This window comes from Gobio gobio (assembly GCF_949357685.1).
Source record: "Gobio gobio genome assembly, chromosome: 23".
In the NCBI taxonomy this organism is placed as follows: Eukaryota; Metazoa; Chordata; class Actinopteri; order Cypriniformes; family Gobionidae; genus Gobio; species Gobio gobio.
Window position 1 is genome coordinate 19,408,959 of NC_137119.1, and position 24,683 is coordinate 19,433,641.

The window sequence follows — 24,683 nt, forward strand, 5'->3', positions numbered from 1 at the left end:
AGAGGATTAGACCTTTCTTGGATGCTGCTTTTGTACCAAATCATTATTACAATCACCTGTTGACATCACCTGTTTCAAATCACATCATTATTTAACCATTTTACCTCATTACTAGCCCTAAATTGCTCCTGTCCCAACTTTTTTTGAAATGTGTTGCAGGTCTGAATGACAGGAAAGGATGCATATTTACAAATGACATGAAGTTGACCAGACAAAACATGAAATATTTTGTGTTCATATTGTCTGCAATGAAATACAAGTCAAAGTACATTTAGAAATTTTCTTCTTTTTTGCGTTTTCCATACTGTCCCAACTTTTTCTGATTTGGGATTGTATATCTTTGAATATATTCTATATAAACACACACACACACACACACACACACACACACACACACACACACACACACACACACACACACACACACACACACACACACACACACACACACACACACACACACACACACACACACACACACACACACACACACACACACACACACACACACACACACACGTCTGGTGGGCTATCCTTCTGGGGACTCACCATAGGCGTAATGGTTTTTATACTGTACAAACCGTATTTTCTATCCCCTTACACTGCCCCTGCCCCTAAACCTAACCCTCACAGGAGACATTCTGCATTTTTACATTTTCATAAAAACTCATTCTGAATGATTTATAAGCTTTTGTGCCCGTGGGGACCTCAATTTAGGTCCCCACGGTGACACTAGTCCCCATGAGTCTGTCTACAGTCAGGTTCAAGTCCCCACCAGGCTAGAAAAACATGTACACACACACACACACACACACACACACACACACACACACACACACACACACACACACACACACACACACACACACACACACACACACACACACACACACACACACACACACACACACACACACACACACACACACACACTTATATTTATTTAAATATGCTGTTATCTAAAGAGACTTAAATTGCATATATATATATATATATCAGTCCTTGCATCAAACCCATTATCTACATTGCTAGCACCCTGCACCCTGTTTGAGCTACAGGGTCGATGTGATTTAGTCTATATAATTAATGTATAAATTGTAAATAATAGAATTTAAGTCAAAGATTCACATCTGTAACAGAGAACCACTGAAAAACACACATTTCCCTTCCCATACCATTATTTTGGCTTGTCATCGCATCTCCTCAGCTGTCAGAACAGTCATGATGGCTGCAGCGACCTGACATCTCACAGAGAAGTGAAATACAGATGGGTACAGAGTGACATATTCATGCAGGCTTGAAAGCGTGATGTGATTGTGTGTGTGCCTGCTTTCATCTCACAAGTGGCTTGTGTTGAGAGAAATAGGTGCCATCTGCTACACCAAGCAGTCTGGAGACTTGTCTCTCAGGTCCTGTTACAGGTACCCTCTGAATAATACATGGCACATGGGGACCTTTCTGCCACATTCTTGTATGCCACACGGTTTGTGGGTGTTGTATGCATATGGGATCAAGCCCTCATTCAGTTAGATCATGAAAGAATAAGACTACAGCTAACACTAAACACAACAAATCACTTTGTTTTTATGGAGGGACCTATAGCATGATCTTGCTGTTGTAAACTTATATGTCACAATGTGACTATTTTGTAAGTGTTACTTTGATTCTTGCAAATGTGACTTTATATTTCACAGTTTTTGTGCAATTGCAATTGCGTGTCATAAAGTCTAAATTAAAAACGTGCAATTTTGAGAAATAAAGTCAGAATTGCAAGATAAAAAGTTGCAGTTGTATGTTAGAAGTTTGTATGTTGTATGTTTATATCTCGAGAAATAAAGTCAAAATTGTGAGATATAAACTAACAAATCTGAGAAAAACTATTTTAGTTGCTCCGAATTTGACTTTATAACTCACAATTCTGACTAAACTCGCATATGCACGAACAAAAGTCAAAATTGTAGGATATAAAATCGCAATTGCATTAAAAAAAGTGAGAATTGTGAGATAAAAAGTCGCAATTATCTTTTAATTGTTTTATATTCCGTGTTGGAAACAAGCTTCCATAGGCTTCCACAGGGTTCCTTGTCATAACTAGAAACCGGAATATAATAAGGGCTTGGTTTAACCACCTACCAACCATCTAGAGCACCTTAGAAACCATATAACAATGAGCTAAAAACACTCTTAACACCTTAGCAACCGCATAGCAACACCCTGGAAACCACTCTAGAATTACGGCAGTGTGTTTAGTTAGCAATGTAATCTGCTTTGCAGCTACACTGATTTGTGCATTTGTTCAGCACATGGGTCTCAATGTGTGTGGGAGCGTGTGAGCATGTGCTTTTTACACTCCCCTCAAGCCTCAGTTTATAAGAATGTTTAGTCTGTCGTTAATGCTTTAGAATTCGAGGGAAATTTCTGTGGTCGGGTAAAGTAAAACTAAACTTCACACTGTGAGAAGTGTCTCGGCATGTCAGCAAAAAAGGAGGGAAAAATAGAAACCTCTCATTCACCGTTTCACTTAAAGTGTGATTCATACCTTCCTGACCAGAGGAATGAGAAGAGAGAAACAGAAATTAACTGCCGGAGACAATGCTCATGATTTGCATCAAGGTAGAGCCGTAGAGGCTGCTGTGCTGGTGTTATTTAAGATGGGGGAACTTAAGAGCTCTTGCAAGCAGAGCAGTAAATCTGCACAAAAACAGCTGCTAGCGTTGTCTGGGGAATACAATTATTTCACACAGAGGAAACCCTTCTGTTCTTCACATATAAACCAACAAGTATCTCTTCCAAAGCTTTTCTGGGTTCTTTCCTTTTTCTCTTACGTATTTAAAGGAACAGTTCACCAAAAATATAACTTCTGTCATTGTTTACGCAGTGTCATGTTGGTCCAAACATATGAGACACAGAAAAAAAACAGACAGAGATTAGCATTAGCATGGTAATGGTAATGGAAATGGATATGGCAAAGTTAAAGGGATAATTCACACAAAAATGAAAATTACCCCATGATTTACTCACCCTCAATCCATCCTAGGTTTATATGAAATTCTTCTTTCAGACGCATACAATCTAAGTTATATTTAAAAATATCCTGGCTAATCCAAGCTTTATAATGGCAGCGATAAGGTATATATAAGGTGTGATATGTAGGCTTTTTAGGTCAGATAGCATCTGCAATCTCTTACCCAGTTTTTTTGCTGGCTTCCATGGCTACTGTAATACGCTGTGTTTTCCACCAACTAGCAACCTGGGGTGTCGAAATACTATTAGTTAAGCCGGTAGCGTAGCCTGACAAGCCAGACCCACATCAAGATGTTGGGTCTGGAAACTCACCATTGACAGGGCTCAATCTGAGGGGCGTGATAAACGGTTGTCTTTCAAATTCCCTCTGCATGCAATTGGATAGCGCCATGAGCACCACAACTAACCAGAGCAAAGAAGAAGGTGAAGCCGAGCTAACGTTAGTTGATAGACTTTCGGCGTATCCGGTAGGCAAAACTTCGAACATATCTTATTTTCTTAAGAATGACTTCAGTGCCGTTCTTTGTTCTTTTCTCAAAGAAAAGCTTAACTCCAAGTCTTCCAGAGTCGCGGCAAAAGCAGATTCAAAAGGCAGCTGTTCATCAGCTTCTTTGTTTATGAGTAGCACGCAGAATCTCCGCAACTCTGCCATGACGTGCCATCATTATGTTAAGCCCACCCACCAACTCTACACACGCTGTGATTGGCCTGACCAGAGTTTGGTTTTTCCAGCTCTCAGGTCTACCGAGAGTTGCTAGACTACACTCGTGGCAAAATAAATGTTCTGCCGCTAGGGTGCGTCTAGATTTCTAGGCTACCGGTAGCGTGCAGTTTCGCACAGACCAAAACAAAAACAGACATTCCGACACGGAACGCACATTTCAAAGTAGAATGGCTGTAGCACTGTTTTTCTGAGAAACAAGTAGGTGAATTTAGCATGTTTCCTACATATCTGCAAGCATATTATGGTATTTTTATGCGTTAGTAAAGTGAAAAACTTACATACAGCACCTTTAAAGGTGCACTATGTAAAATTGATAGCTAGCGGTTGAAATGGGTACTGCAGTCCAAATTCAAAATATTGGAGAGCCTTGTTTCCTCCGCCCCCTCCTTCTCAGACTCGATGCTCACACTGGTTGCCAGTTTAAGGTCACACAAGAGGAAAGAATGCAATTGACAATGGAAGACGATGAGATTTACACATTGTAAGTTGATGAGTTGATTTATTGATTTATGGTGAGTTGATATCGTGTTTTTATACTCCTGTTCATAAAGATTTTTAGATGGGTGCTGAGGCTTTTTAGATCGGGTAGAATCTGCGATCTATGATCCAGTTTCCTAAGTAGGGGAGCGCGGGGCACATAACGCAGAGTTAGTTGTAACATGCATGTTTTAACCCTTTCCACACATGCCAGGATGATGAAAATGGAGGCTTCAGCTTAAGTTCTGCCAGGAAGACTTAATCACTTCGTCACCTATTAACTTCATCTCTATCCAATCACGTCTTCATATTTTCTGTATAAAGATCGTACTTACACATGTTTGAGTTTACAGATGCCGATGCGACAACAACCTCCATCCTCCCCCCCACCACCACCAGGATGGTTCCGTCCATACCTCCAAAGGGGGGTCGACTGCGCCCCTGCCTTCATCTTCAGGCAGGAATATGCTGATCCGCTACCCTCGGATTATAAACTATGGACGGGGCCTATGCCAAAACTTTATTATGCTTGCTGGGCTGTCAATAAATGTATGCTTCATTCATCATTCTATCTCCCGAGTCTTTAAGGTAGAACTTAGTGTATTTACTAGTTGCCATATCAAAAAAAAAAAAATAGCGCCAAAATTAAAAAATCTTTGGAAGATATCACTGAACATTTATTTAACCATAGCAAAAGTCAATTTCTTACTTAAGTTTATTTTTCATCTCTGTTTTTTTGTGTTTATTTAAAACAAGACAAATCTGATATTATTTTAATCTTATATTTGTCATTTAACAGTTGAGATTGTCCTTCAATGCGGATCTAACCAGCAGAAGACACGAGCCACGGTTTCAATCCCAGCTGTGCAGGTGGGGTGCGTTGTAACACTGCGTTACAATGAGCCCCTATTAGAAATATGCCATTATATTCTATACTTTTGTGTATTCTTTTGAGAAACCATGAGAAAAGGGCGAATAATGACTGAGATAATGTTCAGAAATTATTCATTATTGTTATGTTTTTAACTATGCTGTATAGCTGTATTTAGCGATGTGTTCGATGTCAAACTCAAAAATCTGTATATTTTTAATGATTAAAAAATGCCATTATTTTATTTTACAAAGTTAATAATTGTATTTTATTGACAAAATATTTTCGCTTGTCTTGGATATTTATTTGATTATATCAGGTAACATTTTAAGCTGTCATTTGGTCATGTTACAATGTGCCCCACCATATGTTACAATGTACCCCACCTGCGGGGCATGTTGTCACATTTCACTTCCATTCTTTCGGGGTAAATCAAGAAAAAAGTATACACTGTATTAATGAAACAAAACCACATTATTTGTACTAGACGTGTGGGGAATTAATGTGAGAAAAAACCTGAACCCCAAGTGGATTTACCAGGGGATCTCCCCTATCTGCAAACATATTATGGTATTGTTATGCTTTAGTACAGTCAAAAACTTACATACATCACCTTTAAGGACTTATCAGCATGTGCCATCTAGAGTTTAATGCCAAAACTTGGTATATATTTTGAAGAATGTTCATGCTGCTATTTTTTATTCAATGATAATCAAGGCATAAATTCTGGGTGGATAACGTTGATCCTGGAGGTTCAGTGTCCTGCAGAGTTCAGCTCCAACCCTAATCAAACACACCTGAAGCTAATCAAGGTCTTCAGGATTACTAACGTTACAGGCAAGTGAGTGGTTTTTTTTTCAGGGTTGGAGCTAAACTCTGCAAGAGAGTTGCCCTTCTGGATGAACGTTCCCCACCCCTGGCATAAAGGATAAAAAAGCACCATAATTGTTCTCCATGTGGCTCATGCACTTCTGTTATGTTCAGTTGCACATGGTAAAACAGTGTTGTTATTGTTAACTAAAACTATTAGCTGTTTAAAGGTCCCATGGCATGGCATTTTTCTGTTATTTTATAATATTTCCTGAGGTGTACTTATATTGTTAGTATGATTTTTACATCATAAAATGTCATAATTTTGAAATAAAATGCTTTTTTTCTATACTGCTGTTTGCCCAGTGGCTGAATGCCCTGTTTCAAGGAGCGTGTCTGCTGCGAGACTTCAGTAAAAACGCCCACTGTTGTGATTGGCTGACATCTTTGCATTTGAAAAGAGTATCAGATCTTGTAGCGGAGGGGGCGTGGTTTAACGAGGTCTACGAGCAGGCACGAGCCTGCTGCCAGAGAGACGGATGGACCGGAGTTCACTTCTCATCAGTTCTCAGCACATCTCAGTTCAGTGAACTGTTGTAGTTACTAGCATATACTTCAGGTTATTAGTTTATTTCTAGTCGGAGGGACTGTCACTCATGACAGAAAGTTAGTAAATGCAGTAAATTATGGATCAGCGCTGACTCGAGACGCGAACCGTTTAGAACGATTCAGTCCGATTTGCTGAACTGGTTCGACCTGTTCACTAAAAAGAACCGGTTCAAAAGAAAGATTTGTTTGCGAACCGGCCATCATGGACCAGAGACGGAGCGATTGCTAACAAAGTTATTTATAGTAACTACTGAGTTTATTTTGTTTGTATCTGAGAGTTCTGAATAAACATAGTCCCAGTCACACCGAGTCCGTCTTCCTCCTTATTCGACCAACTTTGTAACACATGTAATGTACAGCTGTCGAGATGAACGAGTTACGAGTAAGTGTTGTTTATAGCATTATTTTTAGATATTTTCCTATCATATGAAAAGCGTCAGTGACGCGCATTGAGTACACAGTGCAAACAAATACACAACAGCGCAGTAATCGAATGTAATCCAGTTTATTGTGGGTCTAGGCTGGCTAGCCTGGATACCCTCACGCTTACCCCCCTTCTGCTTAATCTTGCGCCGCGTTTGGTGCCTCCGCTGTGGGCCAGATGCAGTACTGGGGGTCGGTGATGTTGAAGGCCGACCGATCAGTGCAGCCCGAGCTTCGGCATGCGTGAAGTTTATCTCTAAAGATCTGACTCTGCCGATGTTGAGCAGAAACTCTCGACTCTATAAACATTTTAGAACAGATAGACGCGACGAGGACGTACAAAAACACTGCCTCACAAGATAGAAAACACCGTTCTGTCTGGAGAGAGAGAAGCCGCAGCGTGTGCATGAATAATACAGTTCTGTGTGAACTTGAATAATTAGTTACGCATCAGAAATCACAGATGGAACAAAGGAACTGAAAAAAGACTTCTGTTTTCATTTGTACATCCAAACACTGAGAAACTGCCAGCATTCACTCGTTCACAAGCCATGATCTCTCGAGGACAAATATGGCGCTTGCATGGGCGTGCCAAATTCTCTGGGCGGAGGAAAGGGAGGTAACTGTTCCTGTTATGAGGTCATAGCAGGAAAATTCCAGATCAGCTCGTCTGGCAGAGAGAGACAGCCAAACTTGGTTTACACCGATCAAAATTTCTAGCCACTTGGGGACAATATTCAGGCTAGGGGAACTCATGTTAATGTTGAAAAACCTCATAAAATGAAAATTTCATGCCATGAGACCTTTAACTATTACACTATATGTCACGGTTATTCTCTGTTTAGTTTGATTTTCATTAACTTTTAGTTTGTTTGTCTTCTGTTTCCTTTTCCCATTGCTCTAGTTTCCCATCACGTATCAGTTACCATGGATATGTATTGAATCATCACAGCTGTTCATTATTGAGTTCATTATCTTGAGTATTAAAGTTTCTGTTGGTTGACTGGTTGTGTATGTGTGTTGCACAAATGTGTTTTTTGCTCTTGTTAAATAAACCTTGTTGTTATTTTTTGAACCACTTAATCTGCCTTCCTCTTCAGCATTGGACTTGATTCGTGATTCTGTAACTTATATAACTATTAAACTTTACTATTAAAACTGTAACTACTGTAAACTATTAATTAAATAAAATATAAATATTAAAAACTTGAACACAAATTTGAAATGTTGCATTGGCAATAAATAAAATAAGTTGAAGCTAAAGTAATAAAATTACTAAAAGTGAAATAAATATAAATGAAAGCTTATAGACATTTTTTAAAAAGTAATAAAAATGACAAAAGCACATTACAAAATTACTAAAACTAATATTACACATTAATATGAATTATTGAAATATTAAATAATAATAGTATAGAAATAATGCGAAAACTCTGGCGCAAAAGAGATTTTATAATTAGTTTCATAATTATTCATTACTCTTTTGTTGTTTGAAAAAGAGCGCCATAAACATTCTTCTAAATATCTCATTTTGTGTTCCACAGGAGAAAGAATGTCATGCGGAGATGAGTAAATGATGCTCAAATTTTCATTTTTGGGTAACTATATACCTTTAAATGTACTAAAATTTTCTTCCGTTTTCTTTTCCCTCCCTTTTCTCCCCTTGCTGCTGTTTTTCCCTCCCTCCTCTTTTTCAGTTTTTTCCTGATTCCACAGCTTCTCACATCTGTCCTCCCATACCCTCCATCTAATTAAAACCAAAATGATATACAGGGACAATCTCAGCAACTTTACATAATTTAGAGGCCAAGAGGGCTGGAGAAATAACTGTTAGGAATAAGTATTCATGGAAAACAAGAAGCAAGAAAAACTGATAAGTGATAAATAATAACAGCAAGGTTTTTCTGTGGTTGTTATTTTGGTGATCCGGTTTCTTGTGACAGTTGGAGGTCATATGTGAAAGGTGAAAGGTTAGATTTGGTCTGTGGGCCGGTTTATCCCCTGCTAGGTGGTGATATTGACATAACAAGTGTCTGGATTCTCAAAGAGAACATAGTGTCCTCCACACGCACTCACTGGAGGCTTATCTCCATGAATAAGTGGATAATGTTGGTGCCCATGCTGTGAAAGTGTTTCTAACACGGCATGATCCCACACTGTAGAGCCAATCAGACACCACTCTCAGACGGGCTTATCACCTCTAACACACTGTAGGCTACACAAACAAATGTTGTTTTATTTTCTGGCCCTGTTCTACTCTTTTTGCCAATCACAATTGTCTCTGTCAATCATTATTTATATGTTTTCAGAAGGTGAATGTCAAGTGCTATAAAGTAACAATCAGAGTATTTGTATTTTGGGAAACTTTCACTTCTACTTCACCACATTCCAAAGCATAATATCGTACTTTTTCGTACTCCACTGTCTACTTTTCACAAAAACATGTCGTTCCGCGCTATTTTAAACATAAATCATCACTTGCTCAGGGACACAATAGTGGTGTCCGATCCGTGAATGAACTGATTCTTTTCAATTAGCCTGTTAAATCGGTTCCCAAATCACACTGAACGATTCATTAAACAAAGGCGTAGTTTGATGATGCCACGTTTGAGCGCAGAATCTTGGGACACCTCACAGCCGGTGGAAAAGAATCGGGATAGGACTCGGGCAGAAATCATGTTCATGGATGCGATTATTAACGTTACTGTATATGAAGCAGAGCAGGACCGAGTGTTGTGGGAGCTGAGCAAGGCCGCTGGAATGATTGTTAATAAGAAGAGCGGAACACACATCTTGCAAGTAGCGGGACTATTATTATGGCATAGTCGCCGGCGGGACTTTTATTATGCCATAGTCGCTGGCGCCACTTCCGCTTTTCCGGTCATGAGTATGAGGTAACGAAGCCCTGTTTATCATATTAGATACATCTGAGTGTGTTGAAAATGATGTTATGATGTTACTCTGTGTATTCTCTCGGCGGCTGCTATGACACTTGTTGCACACTGCAGTGAGAGTAAAGCGTTTCTGCAAAATAAAACCGGAAACCGAGGGTAACGCAGATATGATGCAATTGACTGGCGACTTCCTCACACGTCCCAGTTCCTTGATTAAAATAGCAATTTTCTCAAAATTTAAAAATAGTTGGAAACATTTGGGATATTGATAACTGAACAAAATATATAACACTGGCCTAGTGGTTTCTGGATATTTTACTGACAATTTTTTTACATAGTGCACCTTTAACAATTCACTGAATTCACAAGAACGGTAGTTCCTCTGAGCTTGAGTGTACACGTGACTGATGGCACGAAAAGTAAGTTACTATTGCCGAATTTCAGGATTTGCTATTGTAAATTAAAATCAAATTTAGTTTGTGAACTAAATCTGCAATAAAAGGGTGAGCTGTTTAAGCCCACATATGACACTCATATGTCACTGACCCAGTTGTTTCATATAGTCTCAGATTTTTATCCTGTTACTTCAAATAATCTCACATTTTTTATTTTATTTTAGCTACCCCTTTAATACAGAATATTCTTTAAAATGTCTATATATATTACATATCAGTTAATGGACTTTCTGCAGTATCTTCATGACCACTACAGTTGAAAATCCCTGCTTGTAAGTAGAAGGGACGAGGAAAAGTGTCATCAATTTTAGGCTGCCATCTGTAATTTAGCAACTTGTGCAAAGTTCCCAGTGTGGGCAAAACTATAAAGTGGGGAGACTTATTAAAAAGAATGAGGTAATTTTCTGTCTGGCACCCTTTACTCTCTGATCGCTAGAGATTTGAACGCCCCCTTACCCAAAGTTTCATGGCAAACTCTATGTGATATATTAGCTGTCCTCGAATGGAGGCAGTGATAGAGAGGAGGATGGGAAGGCATGGTAGGAGGGGTTTTCGACCGTGGGACAGCAGGTTCTCCCCAATTCCTAGGAACCTGATACCGTCCAGTACTGTAGCTTCATCAGCATATAAATATGGGTGGCATCCCACAGAATGACCCAGGAGATTCAGGTCAACAGTTGTGTATAAGTCCGGGACTTTCTAAGTTGCTGTCATGCCTACACTAATCCACCTAGAAACCTAACATAGATGAAAATTGTATTGCTCAGATGTTATGTTCATATAGCTCATGCAGCTGTCATCTACTCTGTCTGTCTGCCTGTCTGTCTGTCTGTCTGTCTGTCTGTCTGTCTGTCTGTCTGTCTGTCTGTCTGTCTGTCTGTCTGTCTGTCTATCTACACTCTAAAAAAAAAAAGGTTCTATATTGCACCAAAAATGGTTCTTGGCTCGTAATCATAGGGGAACCTTTTTTAGTGCTATATAGCACCAATTTTGGTGCTTCAGTGGTTCTTCAGCGGTTCTTCAGAGGTTCTTCAGCGGTTCTTCAGAGGTTCTTCACCGGTTCTTTGACTAAGGTGCTATATAGCCACTGAAGCACCAAAATTGGTGCTATATAGCACTAAAAAAGGTTCCCCTATGATTACGAGCCTTTTTTTTTAGAGTGTATCTATCTATCTATCTATCTACTAATAACCCCCCCCCAATAAAAAATATTAAATAAACTATTGTATTTTAAATTTTATATTTCGACAATTTAGTTAAAAGTATTCTATGACTTATACAAGCATATGCATGTTTCCTTATTTAATTGCCCATATTTTAATTGAAGATATAATAGCAACACTATGAATGCAAATTTAATGATTTCACTCCCTTGTCATAGATAACTATTTTCCAGAGGCACAAAATTAGAAAAATTAACCTCAAAACTGTTTCGACTGACTAAATCTCTCAAATGTTAATATTCAGATGAAATGACAAAATAAAAAATAGCATAGGCATTCATCAAAAGTGCTGAGATGAGATTTTTATGTTATCAATGGTCAGATGAAAAAAATAAGGTGTGTGGGTTTGTTGGGTCATTTTGCCCCGGGGGGCATCTTACCCCAACCTATCCTATACACTATATTGCCAAAAGTTTAGGGACGCCTGCCTTTACATGCACATTATCTTTAATCACATCCCATTCTTAAACTGAAGGGGTTTAATATAGAGTTGGCCCACCATTTGCAGCTATAACAGCTTCAACTCTTCTGGGAAGGCTTTCCACAAGGTGTAGGAGTGTGTTTATGGGATTTTTTTTACCATTCTTCTAGAAGCGCATTTGTGAGGTCAGGCACTGATGTTGGTGCAGGCCAGTCAAGTTTCTCCACACCAAACTCGCTCATCCATGTCTTTATGGACCTTGCTTTATGTACTGGTGCGCAGTCATGTTGGAACAGGAAGTGGCCATCCCCAAACTGTTCCCACAAACTTGGGAGCTTGAAATTGTCCAAAATGTCTTGGTATGCTGAAGCATTAAGAGTTCCTTTCACTGGAACTAAGGGGCCAAGCCCAACCCCTGAGAAACAACCCCACACCATAATCCCCCCTCCACAAAACTTTACACTTAGCACAATGCATTCATGCAAGGACCGTGCTCCTGGCAACAGCCAAAACCCAGACACGTCCATCGGATTGCCAGACAGAGAAGTGTGTTTCGTCACTCCAGAGAACACGTCTCTACTGCTCTAGAGTCCAGTGGTGATGTACTTTACACACTGCATCCAACGCTTTGCATTGCACTTGCTGATGTAAGGCTTGATGCAGCTGCTCAGCCATGGAAACTCATGACGCTCTCTACACACTGTTCTTGAGCTAATCTGAAGTTTGGAGGTGTGTAGCTATTGATTTTGCAGAAAGTTGGCGACTTCTGTGCACTTGTGCGCCTCAGCATGCACCGAGCTTGCTCTGTGATTTTAAGTGCCCTACCACTTTATGGCTGAGTTGCTGTTGTTCCCAATTGCTTCCACTTTGTTATAATACCACTAACAGTTGACCGTGGAATATTTAATAGTGAGGAAATTTCACGAATGGACTTATTGCACAGGTGGCAACCTATCACGGTACCACGCTTGAATTCACTGAGCTCCTGAGGGCGACCTATTCTTTCACAAATGTTTGTAGAAGCAATCTGCATGCCTAGGTGCTTGATTTTATACACATGTGGCCATGGAAGTGATTGGAACACTTGAATTCAATTGCAGGGGTGTCCCAATACTTTTGGCAATATAGTGTGTGTGTGTGTGTGTGTGTGTGTGTGTGTATATATATATATACACACATACATATAATGATTTAAAATAATATTATAAATGAAAAATAACATATTAAACATTATAAATTACAATATATTGAAGTACAAGCTCGATCTTGGAAAAAATGTACTAAATTCATATTGAAAACCCTGACATTTGATTGCGGTTTCTGACATTTTTTAAATCTCTTTTGGAAACTCCAGAGGAGACACGTGTGTGGTTATTTGGAGAAAATCTGAAAAACAAGACTGAAGCAAAGTCCCCATCTAACAAAAGCAAACGTCCGCATTTACTTCCCATTAAAGTTCTTCTGCCTGTGCAATTCTACAGTTCTGAATGGAGTCTTCTCCCTGTAGCTACCCTTTGATATTTCTGTTCCTTTTTCTGCCTTTCGTCTCTCTCAATCCCTCCTACTGTCCTAATCAGCACTTGTGTTTGACATTCATTGACTATAGTAGAGAACGCACATACACACTTACATGTGCTGAGCTAATGACACTCGGAGGGATTTGTCAGGTCTGGCAGTTCTCCACTGTGTCGACTCTCACGTGGTATGTCAACTGCCCTGTCACCATGGAGATTCAGCATTTTCTGCCCTGTCATCCAGGGATGTGTGTCTGTACCTGAGCTTGCATTTCTCCCTTTCACACACATACACATGCAGACATGCATTCCTCTAGGACCTCTCTCTCTGTGTATTGGGTTTAACTGATGAGCCAGAAAATTAAACCCAGGCCTCAAGTATTTCGAGTCCAGAGTCACTTCAAAGCCTCGCTGAGGAGAGCATCATATGGCCATGCGAGACATCTGCATCCAATTAGAGCTATACATGAACAGGATCCTCAAACCCTTCGGCGTATCTGTCACGACCAATCAGCCAATCACAAACCACCTCCTTAAAATAGATTTAGAAGCCACTTGGATAAGTCAAAAGCACTTTGATGAGTTTATTGACGTCAACTGTCTTTGATTTCGTATTAATAGTGCTTTAAGCAGTCACTATGTATTTTAAAGTATGTATCAAGTTTTTTTTAATGTTGTTTATATCTCTGTGTGGTGTTTTTAATATGCTTTATGACAAACTGTGTGCACATTCATCAGTCAACACGATTGCTGAGTATTTTCTCCTTAAAACTGCAGTGTACCAAAGACGGTATCAAAAACAGTGTAAAACCATCCCTCTCTTCTACCGTCACAAACTTGTAACCAATCCCATCAATGGGCCTCATTCATGAAACTTTCGTAAATATATGACCAAATTCGGAGTAATTTGTGTGTATGGACATTTACGAAAACTCTACTCCAGATTCACAAACGCTTCGTATACCACGGATTTGGTAGTTGTATATTAATGAATTCCAAACATTTGCGCGTGCATGCTCATTCATAATTAGCATAATCCCCGCCCATGAGTTACAACTGCAAATGACGTGTGCAGGAACGCTGTGGAATCTTCTGGACTTCTTTCTCAGGTTTGGCTCCAGTATATTGCATAAATGCTAAAGAGACTAATTGCCCATACGCCTAGCAATAAAAACTAAATTATCATGTGTCCATCAAAGCATTTTAGCCAGCTAAAAATGCCTGGTGCTCTTCTGAAAACGGCCAGCTAGTGGCGCTTGAAAGCGCTTTGCAAGGGCAGCGTTTTTCCAGCTGAGATACTTTGATTGCTATAAATATGATACAGAATATCCATGGCAGTAATGTGTTACTAGTATCTCATTTTGAAGAGTATTACTGAATATAAAAAATGCAGTAAAAAGCAGTATTAACTTCTCCATTATTGTTGTTCAGTCAGTGTACAAGTGGGATGATTGGTCGGTGTAGTTTTTGTCCCGTCCACTGTGATTGGACGGCCGGGTAAAAAGTGACAGTGACGAGCGCTGCCTATTACCCAACGTTGAACAGTAAAAAAAAAAAAGACGGGGCAAATTAACTCTTGAAATATTATTACACAGTGCATCAAAATGCAATGTCGTCAGTTTGCCTAAATTAGAACACAGAACGTTCAAATGTTTTACGCAGCATTTACACGTGGTAGGGAGCAGGTGTACATTTCTTTCGTACCAACTAACATTTTGAAAATACGAACATTTTCGTGAATCCGAAAATTTACGTCAGAGCGGCTTTACGAACGACATTTGTTCTGCTCGTGTTTCATGAATGAGGCCCATAGTGCGGGTTGGGGCTTTTCCTATCATTATTTTTAAGAACACTGATTTTTAGAAGGCAGCTGTGTGACTCTGAGATGGCGAATGGGAACATTGTTTGTTTAAAGGGATAGTTCACCCAAAAATGAAAATTCAGTAGAACAAAAATGAAGATTTTTAACCCTAACCGTTGCACTCTGTCAGTCGTATAATGCATGTGAATGGTAACAAAATCTATGAGAGTAAAAAAAACATGCCCAGACAAATCCAAATTAAACCCTGCATTGATGTCTTAAGACATGAAACGATCAGTTTGTGCGAGAAACCGAACAGTATTTATATAATTTTTTACCTCTAATACACCACTATGTCCAACAGCCTTGAGCGCACCATCACTTCCGGTGCGTGAGATCTGTACACGATCTGGCATAGTTTACGCAGCATATCGTGTACAGACCTCACACACCGGAAGTGACATTCACGACTGACAGACTGCAACGGTTGGAGTTAAACAAACGTCATTTTTGTTCTACTGAAGAAACAAAGTCACCTATATCTTGGATGCGCTGGGGGTAAGCAGATAAACACCAAATTTCATTTTTGGGTGAACTATCCCTTTAACGTTAGCAACACATTATTAGCTGTTTGATAATGTAGTTAAGCCAAAGTCTAAGCATATCAGTTATGTGTTGACTTTTATTTGAATTCAAAATGGATTATATTTGGTCTAGAATACGCGCAAAGATAGCTCACTTTATAACCACTAAAAAGCTGTCAGTCATCTCAGTTTGCTATCTCTCAAAGCCATGTTATAATCAATGAAGTTTTCTACACTGCACAATTAATCTCTTATTTACATTGTCTACACTTTGTTAATGAGAGGATTTTTGAGCGTGCAAAACTCAGCACAGAACAAAAGAGATCAACAAACATGTCTGTGACTGGCTACATCGCTCACCGCTGCAAAAACACATACGTAGTAAAATAAAAACATTTGACATTCTCCAGTAGTCCGATATGGTAGTCCGATATGGTGTGAGTGAGTGGAGGCGGGGACTAATTTGCATATTTATGGTCCGCATATTATAAATGAAGCAAATGCGTAGAGTTACATTCAAGCTATTTTAAGGCATGAATATGTTATTTTCACAGGGGGTAAATGCTTAAATATTTATATATTTTGATGATCAAAGTTAAGTTTTAAGGGATAAAAATTGTTGCCTGCAGGGTACTTTAAAAGACTTAGCAAAATGCCACTGGAATAACAGTGAATAAATCTAACATATACTCTTCATTTCACACCCTCTCATTGATCGCTGAGCAGGCGAGGAGACGCAACAACTCTCAGAAATGGAGAGAGACCAAGGACAGTTCCTTTGTTAGACATCCCAGCCCATTTTCAGACAGCTAAGTAAATCCTCAAAATTTTCCAGATTAAGCAATGCTCTCTGAGTCTGCATAACCAGCCATGACAAGTAGCAACCTGAGTGAGACGCAATGCTGTAAAACTTCATATCACAGTTTTCTAATACATAAGTGCTCAAAGTTATAAGCTTTGGCTTTAGTACACGGAACCAAACATGGTACCAAACAGAACCAATGCTGTTTGAGCTCAAAAAGGTTATATAAAAAGTAAAGGTGCGAAATGTCCCATTTTGCAAACAAGACAAATTTGAGGTTGTGCACTACGAGTACTTGGATGATGTGCTTGTTTAACTGAAGTGTGCAACAGATTTTTTTTCATGTAGCAACAGATTTTTTTTCTTCTATATTGTGACATACATCAAAGAGAAATGGATTATTGAAATCTAGGGCAGGGAACTTGGTTTTATTCGTTGGTTGATGACTGGATGGAAGCAGATCTAAATGCAAGCTTGAGGTCGATGTTAAGAAAGGGGCAGGATGTAAGCGGACTAAATGATTGGAGAAATCTGTTTCACGAGTTGCAAGATTTATAGAGTTATTATGACATTTTGATAAAAAATTGCAAGGTCAAAATAAAGTAAAATAAATAAATAATAAGGAAAGGGGTTTTGAGGTCCAAAAAATGTCAAGTATTGGACGGGTTTCTGAAAGTTGGGTTGAGTTAGAAGCTTTACCGTCACCACACATTGTGTGTTTTGTGTTAGAATAATCATTGGAATGAAGGTTGGTAGGTCAAAATAGTGCAGATTAGCAACCATGCTAAAGCTAGCGGCAACACCACGGCTGTGTCCAAAAACGCCCCCTATACCCTTAAATAGGGCAATATTTGAGGGGACAGCCATTTGTCGTGGTGTCTGAAACCATAGTGGATGTTATTAAGTGCACTCATTAAATCCCAAAATGCACCGCAATAATGAGTGTACAACAGATGCATGCTCAACGGCTAGAGAATACCCATTGTGGGAGTTGCGCACTGAATGAATTCCAAAAAAAAATCCAGCCATTTTTAAAACCACACTGGTCCAGCATAATATCATACAGTGTAATAGCACTGTAAAGTGGGAATCTGTACTGGTAAAGGACTGGAAATCAATTGCAGCGTTAGTTCAGTCAGGCCACGTAGGCATTGTGCTGCGGTCAGCTGTCAAATCGTTCCAATCACTACCATTCTCCTATTAGGCTGGGGGTATATATACGTGGCATTAATGCTCAGGAAGTATTTTCAAACTGCTCGCAACCCTCCCTCCCTCCCCACTACAAAGTATCAGCATATTACTGTGCACCTTTTGGTTGTCGTCTTCTTTTTTTTCAGATTCCCAAAGGCTTCAAGTCCTAGCTGTTATGGACCTCACTGCCGAGAGACACTCATCCTCATAGCCAAGCTACAGTATAGACGTCCTGGGATTCACTACACGTCTACACGTTACCACTGTGTCTCGTGAAAGACTAAACTGTCTTAATCGTCTGTATATCACTCAAGCTGATGGTGCCATTGGGGTTAATGCTAAAGCTCTTGTATGTTCTATTAATTATGGAGCAAGAACCCCCATAAGGAACCATACCGCCAAAGATAACTTGTGTTTCAATCAACCCAAAGTAATTTGCCAAAGTGGTCCTGTCTGAACTGTGGATTTATTGACTGTTTTTTTTTTGGATTCTTGCTTACCTACAATGAAGACCAGTCATGCTAAAGTAAATCTACGACTGTGAGCAGATTAAAGTGTGTGTGGACATTGCAGTGAATAACAAGCCGGGTGTGCCATTAACAAGCACCGTCCAGCATCGCTCAGCTGCATTAAGTAATAGACTTGGCTGCTTACATATATATTCCTTTTTAATTGATTATTAAATTGTTTAATTACGGTTCATACATGCTAGTTTCCAAGGCAGAGTTCAAGATAAATCTTTTCATTACTACTGGAGCTGCCCGTTTGCTACATTTTAAATAATTATTAAACAGCGAGCAGAAACTATGCAAAAGCAGTGTCCGAATTCAATCACTTGTCTTCCTTCAAGTGGACTATATCAGTGGAGTAATGCAGGGAATAGTGATTAGGGGGAGATTTTGAACACAGCACAAAACTTTCCCTTGAACTTGCCTAAAAAATAGCATTTAGCAAAGTTAGCATTCCATTTATGACAATAATAACATTTTACTTTGCATACGAGATATGCAGTGTTTAGTCCATAATTTAAGACACAACTTAAATCTAAAGTTCACTTTATCATTAACACTTGATTCATTAAAGGGTTAGTTCACCCAAAAAGGAAAATTCTGTCATTAATTACTCACCTTCATGTCGTTCCAAACCATTAAGACCTTCGTTCATCTTCGGAACACAAATTAAGACATTTTTGATGAAATCCTAGAGCTTTCTGAACCACATACACTGTAAAAAAAACAGGTCTCCAATTGAAAATCTTCTAGTGACTGATCACATCTAATTTTTTTAGTTTTTCTGTTAATTAAATTGCATCAATTCACAGAAATTCAATTTGGCCAACTGAACATTTTTGATGTGATCAGTCACTAGAAAATTTTCAATTGGAGACCTGAATTTTTTTTTACAGTGTAGGCAGCATCGCCATTGCAACTTTCAAGGCCCAGAAAAGTAATAAAGACATCGTTAAAATAGTCCATGTGCCTCCAGTGGTTCAATCTTAATGTTATAAAGTGACGAGAATACTTTTTGTGCTTAAAAACAAAACAAAAATAACGACTATATTCAACAATTTCTTCTTGTCTGTGTCAGACTCCTACGTTGTTGACGTTGTAAACACAGCGCAGCGCTTCCAGGTTCTTCGTCAGAATGCCGACTCACCATTGGCCGACGCTGTTTACGTCAGCACCATGACGCAAGCGTGTGATGCTGACGCAGGAGCTGGCCAATAATGAGCCGGCGTTCTGGCGTAGAACCTGGAAGTGCTGCACTGTATTTACTATGTCAACAGCGTAGGAGTCTGAAATGGATGCCTATGGATGGTTCAGAAACATCTCGGATTTCATCAAAAATATCTTAATTCGTGTTCCGAAGATGAACAAAGGTCTTGCGTGTTTGGAACTACACGAGGGTGAGTAATTAACAGACTGTCCTCCAAAAAAACAGACTCTATAGGTCGTTTTTCAAGCTCCTTATTACGACCTTTTTTCACGTTTTAAAGTCATGCGCCCTCTAGCTGACGTAAAAATAAGTGTCGTGTTACATCTGTCATCATGAAAGGATGTATCACTGTCGTTACCAATCAAAATGCGTATTCATTTAAATGCATTGTGTGGACTTTTTATCACCATTTGTCATATTTCCTTTTGGCAAAAATATGTTTTATTAACAACTACACCCACCCCACCCCTAAACCTACCCAGTGATTTATAGTGCATATACACTTTATGAGCACATGTGTTCCCTGAGATCGAACTCACGACTGCATGATCACATGATTACATGATGTTGTATTTTGCAATGCTCTATCAATTGAGCTACGCAAAACCCGAAATATTATGCAAATAAAAGGAAACAAAGCATTAAAGTAAAAGTGTCCTGTTGTCGATAGGGGCACACCTTTAGCAAATGCTCCCATGGGTTTTATTTCATGAATTAAAATGAAAGTGTCCTGTTGTCGATAGGGGTGCAACTTTAGTAAAAGATCTTATTGGTCGTATTTCACAGAAGTGACAAAAGACCTATATTGGCGTATTGGTTGGAGGACATGTTGGTATTTAATGGCAGAATTTTCATTTTTGGGTGAACTAACCCTTTAATACTAACACTATTTTTTTTAAACCTTGCTACGTGTAGCCTACTGTGCTTCTATTGCTCTCCTCATTTGTAAGTCGCTTTGGATAAAAGCGTCTGCTAAATGATTAAATGTAAATGTAGCGTCTAAAAGGCTCAAAACCTTCAATGACCCACTTCAGTCTCTTTATGTGTGTTTTCCAAACAGCCTCTTCTCTCTGAACAGCACTGCAGCCCTGACAAACACTTCCTGTCCTTAAGATTGTGTATCAGTGGAAAGGATCCAAACAGTGAAATCTTACGACACTCTGGATTTCACTAAGTGGAGCTTGCAGTCCTTCAGTAGTCTGCTGCTTCTCAGCTGGGTGGTGGGGGGATTTTTTTCTCTGGTTTGCACCCAGAGAGAAAGTGAAAGAGAGAGAATGAACAAGAACTTTATAATATTACAGCTCTCGGGCTGTTATATTGCTCTTTTCTTATATCTCTCCCCACTGCTCTCTCTTCTGTCGTCACGTCTGATAGTCCAGGAGGCACTCAATTGTGGAGTAAAGGACTCATCAAAGCCATTCAAAGTCATTTCACATGTTCTGATTAGAAACAGCCATGAAGAGTTTTTCCAGGTCACTAGTGGATAGTTTGGGCTAATGCAATGCACTCAATTCCTGACATTTTTGCACACAAGACCATAAATAAAATGTCTAAATCTAAATTTCTATCCAGTAACCTAAAATGCATATTTCTCTCTAAGAGGATTCCTAAAGGAACATACTCAGAATCCTTAACGATTGCTAATGGAATCACCGGCTTCATCCAAAATTTCATACTTCCCTACTATATAGTAGGCGAAAAACAGTGGATGACTACGGCGAGATTCTGAAGTGTGTAAACAATGGACACTTTACTATCCCATGAGGCCACGGGAGAGGATTTATGAATGGCAGTGAAGCAACACAACTGAAACTGGTAGGTCACATGATAAGGGCAACATGGTACCATATTAGACATTCATACTATATAGAACATACTTTTTATAGCGGTCTTGAAGTAATTATTCAAAACAAGTACCTACTCAAGAGAGTATGCAATGTCGGGCACAGCCTCTATCATAATTTGGAACCAATTTAATGGGTTCAAACAGGAATCAGCTAAAACTCAAATATGATACAAATGGATGAACTTGAGTTCTAAGAAATTAACCACATGAATTGGGTAAACTTAATTTTATCCACTAATTATACACTAAAGAATCCACTGATTATTTGAGGATCCTTCAGGATTAGTTCAAGTTTTGAAAGGAATCCCATTTTGTTTGACTAGTACTACTTTAGTCATGACATTTAACAAATAAAAGCATTTCATACATACATGGCAAGGTTGTTTTCTCTCAGCTATAATGTCAAATGTCGGTAACACTTTACATTAAGGTTCCCTTTGCAAAGGGTTTATAAAGGTGTTTGTTAATGACTAATAACTCATTTAATTTCAAATTGTTAATAAGCAGTTATAACTGCAAGAAAAAAAGGGTGACTTTAATGCAATGCCTGCCAAAAAGTGAGCCATTTTTAACTCACATATTATAAATGCTTAATAAATGTAGTTATTCACACTTATTTAACTCAATACCAGAATCCGGATTCCTGAAGTGAACAGGTACACAGGTTTCCACTTTACATTAAGGTTCACTTTCAAAGGTTATAAATGTTTGTAACTCATTAATAAATGGTTCACAAGTGTCCACCCTACATTAAGGTTCACAATTAACTCATATTGGAATTAAAATAATCATTATTAATATCTCATCAAGTTATCGTTGTGCTATTGCGTTAAAGTCACTCATTTTATTCATACAGTTATAACTGCTTATCAACGATTTATAACGCATTTGTAAATGAGTTATTAGTCATTAACAAACACCTTTATAAACCCTTTACAAAGGGAATCTTAATGTAAAGTGTTACCCAAATGTCTTGCACTAGAGCAGAAATTAACAGCAGAAAATGTAGCAACACAAGAAAAACTAAAACTGTTCACTCAGGGTTTTAAAGGTTATGAGACCGTGATGTGATATGAAACAGCTGTTTTTGTTCAAGTTTTCTGATAAGCTTCAATCAGCAGAAAGCCACTGCTTTCAGTGGAAGCATATGGCTACATCAGCAAAGATCAAAATAAGTAGGGAAGAGTGGGGTAAGATGTGTCAGTGGGCAAGTTGTGTCGCCCCCTTTAATCTAGCAAACTATAAATAAAAAGTAAATTAAAATAATATTTTTAAAGTAATAAGGCATTTCTATTGGATTAAATTCCCACCAAATATATTGCGGTCACAGATAAAAAAAAATTATATGCATGATTTCAAAATTTAAAAACACATGTAAAAATATATTGCACAAAATGAAAAAAAAGTATGCAAATATTATTACTATAAGCGTGAACCAAAAAATTAATATTAATATTTTAATATTAATATTAATATTTTTAATTAATATAAATATTTTTAAAGTAATAAGGCATTTCTATGGGATTAAATTCCCACCAAATATATTGCGGTCACAGATAAAAAAAAATTATATGCATGATTTCAAAATTTAAAAACACATGTAAAAATATATTGCACAAAATGAAAAAAAAAGTATGCAAATATTATTACTATAAGCGTGAACCAAAAAATTAAAAGCGCATTGAAAAATAACAAGCATGAATCAAAATTTTAAACATTAAACTATTGAATGTTTTATTTTGTGCAATATATTTTTACGTGTTTTTAAATTTTGAAATCACTCTTATTATTTTTTTGATCCGTGACCACAGAACATTTGGCAGGAATTTAATCCCATACATTTCCCCTGAAAATTTTAGCTGTGGGGTAGTGCTTCAGCTATTAGAGAGTGAACTTTGCCTCCAAATACAGGAAGTTCAAATACAAAGTCTTTAAAATTGTCACTACATTCAACATTTCTGAATAGTAAGGGTTATCCTCCAGTAAGAATTTATGAAAATGTAAATAATGTGCAGCAAAATAAGACTTCGAATGTTAGTTGTTTTTTTTTGTACATCATTTACATATTCCCCAGTGTTTCTCATTGACAGAGGAGCAAAATGTGCCACTGGATCTCTTTTGTATCTTAAAATAATACATGATTGTATTGTCCTTAATACTTTTAATTTCATAACAGCATTCCACAGTTGATGATATCGCATTTATTTTTGCCTCGAGGCCAACTTTAGTAAAATGTGACACAGCTTAACCAACTGTTCTCTAACTTTTAACTCCGCGGCTGTGCGTCAAGAGTGTGCTGCCTATATTTTGGGCATATTCATATTTGTGTGTGAGCTCGGCGTCTCCGACACCCCAAAATACTATCTAGATAGTCTGCACTCTCGGTTTTGAGGCATAGCCGGAGGAAACAGAAACTCTGAAATCTTACTGTTAATTTTCGGGCTTGCTTTGCGCTCGCTGGTAGAAGGAAGATCCGCGAACTGAACCCGGTGTCCGGACATCTTCTGCACCTCTCCAGACTGCTCGACCCTGGCCAAATATCCGCGAAACTTTCGCTTATTTCCCGCTTCCGTCTTCCTTAAAACACATGGAGCTCTGAGTCGGTATGCGCTATGGATGTATGACCAAAGGACACAAACTCCTTCATGAGAGAGGAGAGAGACTCAGAGGGAGGGTGAGAGAGAACGCGAGGGGGTTTTCAGCCCAAAAAGTAAATAAATAAATAAACAAACAAGCAACTTAAAGTCCACATGACTGCAGAATTACGTCATTCCAATTTAAAGCTGATTGTTCAGTAAGAGATAGTTTGCTGTGGAATCCTATTTATGCATATTTTCCTAAGTAGCCTATTTTTAAAACAATGTCTTCACCAACATAATCAATAGGCTATGATAAGCCTAAGCAGTAATGGACGTTTTAATAGACAAAATGCCATAGTGCTTGACCTTGTCCAGTATTGATGCACTGCAGAATGCACAAATTGACCAGTTATTAGTTCGTTCATGTTTATTAGAGCCCTAATAAACATAAAAGCTATTAAAATTAGTGGTTTGATTAGTTGGGCTGATTGACAACTTGAAACATGAACAACATGAAAACACGCTCCATGTCTCACACACACAGTGTCGTGTGTCATAACCTCGAGGTTTATTCGTGTGTCCTGTCGCATGATTCAAACGATGCACTATGGTCTGCATAAAAAGCTGCATGATTTCTGAGGCATTGTATTTTATCATACACCGCTGGGCGTTCGGACTTATACTGTCATCTAGTGGCTGACACAGGAACTACCACACAC

The 24,683-nt window shown here is 38.5% G+C and overlaps 1 protein-coding gene across 3 annotated transcripts in view; it reads right to left on the reverse strand.

The window, feature by feature from the left end:
- The window catches only part of kiaa1217 (KIAA1217 ortholog), a 194,197-nt gene extending 170,253 nt beyond the window's left edge, over window positions 1–23,944 (reverse strand). For all 3 annotated transcript variants that reach the window (XM_079805500.1, XM_079805501.1, XM_079805499.1), the window contains exon 1: window positions 23,814–23,944. In XM_079805500.1, coding sequence (XP_079661626.1) covers window positions 23,814–23,886 — 73 coding nt within the window. In that variant the 5' untranslated portion in view covers window positions 23,887–23,944. The remainder of the gene's footprint in view (window positions 1–23,813) is intronic.
- Between the last annotated feature and the right edge of the window lie 739 nt (window positions 23,945–24,683).